General features: G+C 39.6%; 1 protein-coding gene across 2 annotated transcripts in view; it reads right to left on the bottom strand.

The window, feature by feature from the left end:
• Positions 1 to 4,421: 4,421 nt before the first annotated feature.
• The window catches only part of TRPS1 (transcriptional repressor GATA binding 1), a 262,838-nt gene continuing 256,168 nt past the window's right edge, over positions 4,422 to 11,091 (bottom strand). For both annotated transcript variants that reach the window (XM_073330288.2, XM_073330289.2), the window contains exon 7: positions 4,422 to 10,856. In XM_073330288.2, the coding sequence (XP_073186389.1) occupies positions 9,795 to 10,856 (1,062 nt within the window). In that variant the 3' untranslated portion in view covers positions 4,422 to 9,794. The remainder of the gene's footprint in view (positions 10,857 to 11,091) is intronic.

Raw genomic sequence — 11,091 nt, 5'->3', positions numbered from 1 at the left:
AGTATAGACATACCCTAAACAAATCAGTGCTACTTACAACAACAGAAGAAAAAAAGAACCCACTGAGCTGCAGGGGGCTCGTGACTTGGATCCAAGCAGAACATTGTGCCAAGACAACCTAGGAAAGCTAACTTGGGGTATCAAAATGATGTAAAAGAAAATTGCTGCCCCCAGGCTACTCTGTGTACACACATCCTTATAGCCATCAGTGGTGTATTGTAAGGCACAGACCAACTACTAAGAGATGACAGCTGAATCCAAGAGGAAACCTAGACTTGTCTATATCAGGAAAGACATTCAGGGGAAAGGGAGAGCATCATCTGGCCTTTCCCCCTGTTTATTCCTTTTACTTCCCTACTCTCTTAAAGGACCCAGTTGCAGTTACTTCTGGTGAGAAGTCTTCAAAGCACTTCTCTCTGGTATCCATCAGTCCAGCCCCTCCAGTCAGGCAAAGGGCGTTGCTGAAGAATAACAAAAGGCACTTCCTCATCCATGGGCTGATAGCTTACTACTGTTAGGGCATGAGCCAATGCCCACTGAATTCAATCGGGCTTTGATTCTAGCCCTTAAATGCATAAAATATTCTTACACCCTTTTGTCAGCTAATCAATGTCTATGAAATACATATTTACCCAATATTGTGCCTCTTTGCTTCATCTTATGTGATCACATCATACAATATCATTAGGGCTTCTGTATATTGTAAGGAGTAATGTCTTCATAATGTTCCCGACTGCGCTTTAACATAGTACTTTTTTCAAATAGCACTATGTTAAAACACACTAGTGAACCTTTTGTGCACACAAGCATGGTCTACATGGACAAATTAATATGCAACAGTGCACTTTAGAAATAAGACCCCTGTAGTCCACTGCTCTGTGTCGAGAAGCCCTTAGATACAAGCAACCATTTTCCAGTGTTTTTTCTGGTGTTTATTTGATAAACACCCATTTCTTATCAGTTAAAAGCCTAAAATCAGAAGCCCTACATAGGCAACATTTTCTACAATCCTAGATTAACATGTGTACCAACTTGAAATTTCTATCTTTTTTTTGTGTACACTTAGACTATTTTCATTGTCATAATGGCCCAGAGCATCGTTGTCATCTTTTACTTTTTATGGGATAAATTCTCCTCTTTCTAAGATATGTCTGTAAGTAATTCAGGCAGAAACCTTGTATTATCCAATTGCTTTTCAGCTTGCAGTAAAGCCTTCCGTCAGAAAATTAGCAAAGGCAATTTAGCTGCAAACTTAGGTGGCCTATATGTTGCAGCAAATCTGTTAATTGTGTACTTTCTATGTAAATGATTTCCATGGACTCAGTTGTCTAACCTATACAGAGAACATAAACATACAAGATGTTAACCTTAGCCTTTCTTTGGTGGGTTCAAGACACAGCTTTTATACATTACCTTAATGCAGTTCACGTTTCTTTCCTATTTTTTTTAAATCAGTCATATTTTTTATCTGGGCCACCTCCACTGACACTGTATCAACTCTGATGGAGTGTTAGGATGTACATGACAGAACTGTCACAATATCAATCTCACCATTAAGATGCCATCCTATGATAGCATCTGGAAGTGAATCAGACACTTTCACTGATGTTGTAACTGCAATGTGTGAAAGATACTTCTGTTCCTTCAGATGTGCAGGAGACACTTTCATTTACAATGGGCACCACTTAAAGTGATGTTCTGTATATAATGTGATACAGCATGGCCAGAGGGCGGCAGCATAGCGTTAGAAGGGAGCCTTCTTCCCTGTAGAGGGAAGAAAGTTTGCAATAAATTAATTAAAGCACCTGAAGCCAGTCACATGACAAAACCTCCCTGCTTCGATCAGACAAGGGGAGTTGCAGCAGAATGGATTGGTTTTGGAACAGAGAGCAGTTTGGAGGAGTTGAAGCAGAGTGGATTGGTGTTGGAGTAGAGAGCAATTTGGAGGGAAGCAGAGGAGAATTTGGGGAAGTGCTGCGGTGGGCTAAGAAGACCAAGACCCTAGGTAAAGGGACACCTGGTTTGTGCAGAGGGAGGGCAGGAAGCCCCACAAGCTGAAGGGCAGGAGAGGGAAGTAGCCCAGGGGAAGGAACCACTAGTTCTAGTGGTTTACTGCTATCTCTAGGGCCCCTGGGCTGGGACCTGGAGTAAAGGGCGGGCCCGGGTCCCTCCCTCTCCACTCCCCTCCTCCAGAACACTAGTGGGGCAGTTAATACCCCAGTTCAGGGGCAAGAAACAGTGCCCTGAACCCCCCCACCCCAAGAAGAGAAAGTGCGAGACCCATCACAGTAGTGCTGGCAATTTGCCACAATAAGAATTTGCAAGGGTCTTCGGGGAAATCAAGGGAAGCTGGTGTCAGTACAAACACCACCTCTATCAAGTTTCATCAGTTCCCACTGTCCATCATAATTACTCATCACCATTCAACTGTCAGTGTTGGGAAGTGAAGAGTTTTCCACTGACACTCTACTGTTTTGTTGATTTTATAGCACCCCCCCCACCCCTGTCAACACAAATGTAAAGAGCACGAGTTCAGTTAACCACCATCTGATTTTGCTTTGAGAAATTTTTTTAAGAAAAATATTGTTGGTGGGAAACTATCTACTCATGACGTCTGAGAAAATAAACTAGAAAGCAACCTATTTCCACTCTGTACCTTTCCCTTGCTATACAGTAGGTTCCATCCCAGCTAGTCTTTCAGTTCATTTTGTTGTGGAAACGTTCTTCTTATTCTCGAATCCTCCTTTGCCTTGTTGCCTCATGCATCACTATAGCTGGCACCAATACCAGCCCTGGAAACTGCTGCTACGTCAACAAGGGATGGGACATTTGGTACAAATTAAAACATATGTTTGTGAGTTTCCCCTAACAGAAGAGCAGGGACTGTTAACAGAGTATCAGTGGGGTTACAGGTAGGAGGGAGTGGGATTAACAGAGCAGGTAGAGACCTTGCCGAACAACACACAGAGAACCATACGGTGATCAGCCACTGCAATGATGGGGTCATATGAGCACCTAGATAGAAAGGTGTGATATTAAACTTTTCCGTTTCTTTCACTTAAAGGTGGAGTGAAGTAGCAAAAGTGACAAGGTAAAGAGGAAAAAAAAGGGTTTATTCTGGAATAAACTTGACTGTCACCATCAAAATAGTACGTCATTAAACTGATGAAGTGTACACTTGGCTAGTTGCGAGTATGCTATTTAAAACGAATTATCATACTTACCGCAGAATCATTCACATTTACTAGCTCCTTTATTTTTTCAAAATACCAAAAGGCCATAGTGAGAGGGCACTGTCTTGAAGGTTGTTGCTTTGTTGTTTTCTTTTGAGAAGCTATTTTTAGCTCCAGCAATTGAAGGAAAAATAAAAAGAATAGAAACTTTTAAATAAATAAAAACCCCTAGGACCTGAATCTGAATTCATTTATGGTGGCAGTTAGGAGTCACTGGAGTTATACCTGGCACAGTGAGATCAGAATCAGGCTATTAAAATCTATTTTTGCACTCTAACATTAGAAAATGATTTCACTATTTTATGCCACTTTAGAATAATAGTTTGCATCAGGGCTGACAGCCTGTCAGCCATGCAGATGAGACAAAAAACCATGAAGAAATAAAATTACAGTGTAATGGAAAAGACGGCTGGAAGCCATACCACCATAGGCTGTGAGCTCATCAGAGAATACACACTAAGCGGTGTTGCCTTGGTCACTACATAGATGGGAGATCTCTGAGGAAATCTCCAACAGTGCTGCAGGAAGTGGTGGTGGGGACTTTGTAGGTGGCCCTCTTTGCTTGTGAGTCACTGTTTAATCAATGCTTTCTGTGATGCTAGAGAGCACTGTTCTGTGAGAGGTGCTGACATGCGGACAAGATGTAAAACCAAGGGTCTGACAACATGAGGTCATTTAAAGACCATGCTGGACTCTGTGCGGAAGGATAGAGCTGTTAATCCAACATTCTGGTCCAATCCCAATGTGAACTTTTTTTCCCATGGTTGTTCTCTCTACTTCCAGTTCCATGTGGCTCTGTGGTGCAGAGTAAATAATTAAACTGTGTTCACAGAAATATAAACCTGGGCCTCTGTAATTTTCAAAGGGCTCAGGGTCTGATCCAAAGCCTATTGAAGTAGTCTTCCATTTGCAGTTTTTTATTGACTTGAATGAGCTTGGATCAGGTCCTGTGTCCTTAACTCAGGATTTGGTCTAATGTATTTTGAAGCTCAATATTCTTCTCTTTAGGTATTTTCTTGTTTAGCCCATTCTACCTCAGTCAGCCTCCAAACATAGGGGTGGTTCTAGGCCAAACAACTCCTTTTATCCAGGCCCACTTCCTGCTTTTCCCTTGTGGGATATTTGTGCTGTAGTGACATTACATTATTCCCATAAATGATGACACACACCTTAATTATAACTGGTGGTAAAACTTTATTATTCAAGTTTAGATGTAACAGACATCTTTGCTGCCTGAAGATTGTTTGCATAAGAAATACACCAAGAACATGTTTGTGAGTAGAAATGAACATGCACTATGAGAAAAAAACATAAAACATAAAACAAAAAAAAACCCCAACAACAGAAAACAAAAAAACCCAACATATCCATGTTTTGTAAGGACAGAACAACGAGAGCCAACATTCTAGAGTCAAATCAGGGCTACAAGTTTAAAGGGTTGTTTTGTTTTTTTTTAAAGCAACATGAAATCATTCCATATGAAAAGACATTTCCCCCCTGCTGGTGAATTCTGCTGTAAGTAAAATTTCCAATGGCATTTTGAGAGGTTTCTTCATCCCCCACCTGCCCTTCTTTCCATTAGGCGCTCAGATACACGGTGATGGGCACAGTCGAAAAACCTGAATATAGCACAATATGTGGCTGCTGCCACACAGTGTTTATTCTATGCATTTTGTCATACATTTACTAAATGTATTTTTAACTAAAAATCTTGTGAGATTTATCTGGTTGGGAACCACTAAACTCTTTTTTTAGTGTCTAAAGAAGAGACAAACCACTTCACCACCGATATAGGCTATGTGTTATTATTAATTATATAGCACCCCAACAGCTGCCAACTCTTGAGAGCTCTATGAATCTAATGGGTCCCAAAAGGCAGGAGGGAATCCCACTCTTGGTGGAAAATTCCATGCAAATCACCCCTCCTGGCCCACTCCTCCTTCATGAGGAACTTGTGACTCCACCCTGCCAAGTTTTTACATGAGGAAATCAGAAACTGGTGTGACTTTTTCATCTGTTGCCTTTATGGGAGGTAGCGCTGACAAGTCTGTTGCTGACACCTGCCACAAATAACTGTCTCCACTGGAGTGGAGAGAAATGCATCCACTGCTCCTCGTTCTGTAGGAGTAAACCTGTAGTCTCTTTTGCTTTTCCTGACCAGTATTGGAATAAGATGTCAAATCAGCCAAGAAAAGTCAGTACACGGGCAACAATGGGAAGATAACTACAGAAGATACATGTATTTTAAAATAGCTATAGTTGACATGGAACCCAAACAGATAGCAGAATATATCCTCTGACATGGCAAGCAGGTATTTCTGTCTAATAAATAATATTGCACAGTCAGAAGATGGGCTGCTGAGCCTGTCTTTGACCCTCCCACCATCTGCAGGTGCCAAATTGGGTCACCACATTTCATGGCGTCTACATTTTATCATTGTATATTTATCTTAGTGCTGATCTTTTGTCTTTTGTCCCCTTTTTAGCTTGTTTTCTGTCAACTGATCTAAGACACCCACAGAATTTTTCATCCATCTCATCTTTCTGCGATGTCTCCATATTCCCTTTTGTAATGGCTGGCACCATTTATTTCAGGCGGAAGAAGGGGGCACAATTGCTAAGAAGTCTCCAACTTCCCTCCTCAGTCTCTATGGATATTGAGCGTGCCATATCTATGAAGATTTAAGGGGAGATTTTCATAGTAAACACTGGCAGTTAGGTACCTACCTCCTATTGAAAGTGAATGAGAATTAGGCACCTAACTGCTGTTTGTGCCTTTGAAAATCTTCCCACTAGTCTTTACTCCTGTCCAGCAATTAATTACAACAGTTCAACTTGCAAGAGGTGCTGCAGCACAATGCTACACAGGATATTAATCCTTAATTAGAGAGAAATACTGAGCTTCCTAACTAAGGGCAATGTTCCTCCTCAGGCATTTTAAAGATAGACTTGTTTAGGCCTATGTTTTCAAATGTGTCTACTAATTTTGGGGGCCCACGTTAAGACTGATTTTAAGAAACAATAAACACCCACAATGGCAGTTGGATTTTATGAGTCCTTGGAAATTTAGGCCCTAGGTGCCTCAAAGCTGAGCACAAAAACATTGACAGTTTTGGAAATTTGGACCTTAATGTTTTGGAGCTGTACATTGATTTGAATCAAAATGCATTATGGCCAGTAGGTCTGTGCCACCCCAGGCTTCAAACTATGAGCTGTTACTTCTTCTTCTTTTTTTTTTTTAATTTCGGGACTTTCATTTTTCTCTTCATTAATATCACCATGTAGGGAGAGTGGGAACCCAGGCTATTTCCTCCCACCCCCCAAAAAGACTATTTTTACTTCAAGAGAACAGGTTAGAACAAAATGTCACTACCTTTAGAAGTAGAATTTTTAGAACACATCAATACGTCATGGTGAGAACAATGGGTACATTTTCAAATTTCATTTGCACTCTATAGGTACAACGTTAACATTTAAAGCTCTGTCCTGTGCTCTGCACTTACAAGTTCGTATCTCTCCTTGTGCCCAAACCTCGCTATGTGTATTGGCTGGAAGGTATTTCCCCCATGTTGGCTTCTGCTTTGAGTTTAGCAAGAGGCATAATGAAACACAGGTCTGAGCACAAATCTTTATGATGAACGTGTGCTCTACAGAATATTTTCCATGAAGATGCAGCTTCCAGAAGTAGAGAAGCCACAAGCAGTGCTAAGATTTATAGGAAGTATCCCAACACAGTAATTGTGCCAATAACCTCGAGGCGGCCACTTCTGAAGCCAATACAGCTGCTGCTATTTAAGCCTAACAAGTTTTTTGAGAGAGCTGATAAGGACACACACTGGGCCCCTGACATAACAAGAGGAGAACAATCCATTTCAGTCCACAAAGAAACAGAACCATTGTTGGAGAACAATAGTCAACACAACCAGTCATTTCCTGGCACTGGTATTAAGCAGAAGATTCATCTTAAAAAATAAAACAAAAAACGAACAAACAAACAAAAAAACAGAGGGAGAGGAATGTGGCACAATCCTTTGCTAACTTAGAACACCATTAAAGTGTTATAGAATTCAACCATGAATGGTGAAGAGGGATTGTCTGTACACTGCCCACAGTAAATGTGGCTGTTGTGGAAGAAATGGGTGGAGCAGGAAGGAATGCAAGCCTCAGGCTGAACAATAGCCTGTTTGTGCCTAACAAATTAGAGGGATTGTTCAATAACTTTTCATCCATGTGAAAACGTAACACGTAAAATACTGCCAAGGTCAGCAAGACCTTTGGGGATCAGCTGTGCAAGTGCTTCTCATGCATGGTGAATTTCTTGCGGCCTACTTTTACTTGGCACATTTTTCAAAAGATTATCAAAGTGCTGTACGTTTAGGCCAGTTCCTCCCTGTTTTATACTTTCTCCAGCCCCTTCGAGACATTTCCCATCACCTTCCATTTCATCCTCCAACCTCCCAGTTTTCCCTGGTTAAGTGTCTCATAAGTGCACCAATTTCTAGAAGGGAGAATGATGAATTTCATGTAAGTTAAAAGCAAGAGCCTTTTTATAGTGCTTTAGTGTCAATTACATGGAAGTCTGAGATAGGTGGCATGTAAGTAAGATCAGAATAGGACCCTTTACATATAATCTCAAGTGAAGGACTTCGGCCAGATATATTTTTATAGAACATTTTAAAAAATAAAATGCATGAATAGGAAAAAAAAAGGCATCATAATATTAAAAAGACATTTTAAACTTCCTTTGCTGAAACATTCATGAACCAATTGAACTATACCTGCCATTCCACCTTAAGGAACTCAGACCCTGCATTGAGAAAAAGAAACAAACCCAAACAAAACAAAAAAGCGACTGCATAATATTGTAACAATGGAGTGCAATGCTACTACAGAATGCAATAAAAACATTAGCACTGGGTAGTCAAACAGCGCTTATCAAAATAATTTCTGAAATGTTTCCTCTGAAACACAGACAAAGCAATAAAAAGAGGATATATGTTTATCATTTTAAGCATAACAATGTGAGTTAAGAGCTTAAGAATACAAAAGTACTTGGAATGAATAGTGCTACCCTTTTTTTCCTAAGTAGGCATAAAAATATTTTCATTTCCTTCTTATTTTTCCATACCATTAATATCAACAAATGTCATTCATTTCATGTTATCGTTTACAACTTTAAATGCACACGCACAAAAAAGGATACCTACTGCAATAGAAATAGTTGCTTCATTACCTTGTTTGCTACATTTGCAAATGTAAACAGCGAGGCAGAGCCAGAGCCGACTCTAATGCATGATGGAATATCTTTGTTGCATATGTACACGGTAGAAAATAATTATTCAATATGTCAGGCACCATTATTTGAAATGTAATACATTAATATTTACTAGAAAAATAAGTTTTTTTTCTATTTGTTCTCCCAACTTCTTTAATGAAATAAGTTAATCTGACAGTGCATCCAGTAGCTTGTAATATCTTCTACATCCCTGTGGCAAACTAATAAACTACTGGTTGGGACATTATAATGACAAATTATTAAAGTCAGTTCTTTTACATTCTTGTAGCAAGCATGGAGACTTGTCAACAGCACCTTTAACCAATTGTTTAATATTTAGTTATTTAGCCCTATTTCCCTGAGCAGTTATGCTGCGGAGTTTTCCCTTCATGGATAGTTTTAACAAAGCTTTAAGTATTAAAAAGTACTATGAAGACATATTTAATGCTACTTAGCAAAAGCTGGTATAAGTTTAGTGAAGGGATTGACTGGTACATATATCAACATTAAGTCTATGTAGAAGTAACTTTAGATTCCAAGGTTTAGAAAGTACAGCTAATCAGAAAAAAAAAATACAGCAGGTTACCTTGTTCTATGCAAATTAAGCCCAGAGTGTGGCTTCTATATTAAAGACAATTTATCTGAGCAAAACGTTTTTAGTCTACACTATGCCAGAAAAGGTATAGTGATAAAATGGTAGCTTAAAATTGATTGAGTCTGACAAATGTCTTGATGAAACCAACCCCAACGCTTTGATGACAAGGTGACACTAAGGCATGTTTTAAGGCAGAAATTAGCCCAAATTAAAAATACTAAATGACTTCTGGACATTTGTATATTTAAGAAGTCTATTTCCTATATACAGTGTGCATTTGTTCACTATACACCTGCCAGCAATATATACAAACATACATTTTTGTATTCTAGCCAGTTACATAATAGCAAAAGTTTTAGTTGTCTGGAAAAAAAATGGTTGTGTATATTTGTCCTGATTCATTGAATTCTAGATAGTTTTGATAGGCCACGTACCAAATGATTATACTTTTTCCTCTCTGGCCACCATTCACTTTGTTTTTCCTTCTTGGTAACCCTCTCATTAAAAATAATAACAATAATAATAAAATAAAAAACAAAAGAAAAGAAAAGAGAAAAGAACAAGGTATTTTATATTGGATAAGGCATGCTCTCTATTTGAAGTGCTTTATAGGTCTTCACAAGACATTACAAGCTATTGAATTCCCATCAAGGAAACCTATTTCTGTTTAATTGTGCTAAGTGCTAAGGTTTTACTCTTTAGGTTTTCCATTCTTTTCAGCTTGTGCATTGTTCCTGTGTAGGCCCCTCTGGATGTGAGTTGTAAAGTCATACTTGTCCGTGCAAAGATACTGGCATATGCTGCACTGGAAAGGTCCACTGTCACCATGGCAACTCATATGCAAAGCATACATCACTTCATCCAGAAAGACAATGCCACAGTGTGCACACTTGGTTGAAAGTTCGTCTTGAGTACTTCTATCGACTTTCTCTATTTTTAGTACATTCAAGGGACCTTCATTTTTTACATTTGGTGGTGCCTTAGTTTTCTCCTTGGAGGCACCATTTGCAGTTGGCCCAGGTCTGGAATGCTTTATCGCCAAATCTAGAGGAATGTCATTGTCTGATCCGACAGCTGAAAAATGAGGAGGCAGATTAAAGGTGGGATAAGGCACATAGTTTTGGCAAGGATTTGGTAGGCCAGGCACATGACTCAAGTAGTGTGGATTCCCAGGAACAGACAGCTTATATTTACTCCAGAATCTCAGCCAATCAGCTTCACTCTGAAAGTCATTGTGTACAAATGGAAGTCCAAAGAGTGGGTACTGGTATTTTTCAATAGGGCTTCCGGGTGGTGAATAATTTGGGTGCTTCGCAGGTCTCATGTATTTTTCTATTGGGCTGCCTCTCTCTGAGCTTCCTTTCCCTTCTGATATTGATGAACTATTTCCTGGGTCTCCAGAACTTTCCTGAGGACTTTTTATCTGAATGTGCAAAGGTTGCATCCTTTTGTGAATATCCAGAGTTTGACTGACCAGTATTGGCTGCTGAGAAGAATGGCTTTTAGTCAATGAACCCTGGGCCTCATATTTACTCAGGCTGGGAAGCTGAATTTCTCTCTGGTGACCTTCAGTTAAGTGATCATCTGACCTCCTCTCTAATGGGCTTCCATTGACTTGTTCCTCACCACTACCCCTCTGATGTTTGTTTAGCTGCTCAGCCTGAAGTGCCTCTGGGTTAAGGCGCTTTCTTGTTCGTCTCCTAATGATCTGTTCACCATTGTTCTGCTTAATGATGTTTAAAGGCCTGGGAGTCTGCATGGAACACATACATAATAAATAAAAGAAACACATTAAGTAAGTCTTAGTGACAATGTTCATGCAAATCTAAGTTGTACTTGAGTTAAGACCCACATTACAGGAAAGCTTTGGGGAATGTCTACTTCTACCAGTAAACAAGGTCAGCTAAAACACTGGAGGCAAACTCTTTATTTTAATAATAAAGCTATCAACTGATGTCTGTTGTTACCACATTAAATCTTCCATCTCA

Source organism: Lepidochelys kempii, chromosome 2, assembly GCF_965140285.1.
Source record: "Lepidochelys kempii isolate rLepKem1 chromosome 2, rLepKem1.hap1, whole genome shotgun sequence".
In the NCBI taxonomy this organism is placed as follows: Eukaryota; Metazoa; Chordata; order Testudines; family Cheloniidae; genus Lepidochelys; species Lepidochelys kempii.
This window is presented reverse-complemented; position numbering and strand designations above follow the sequence as displayed.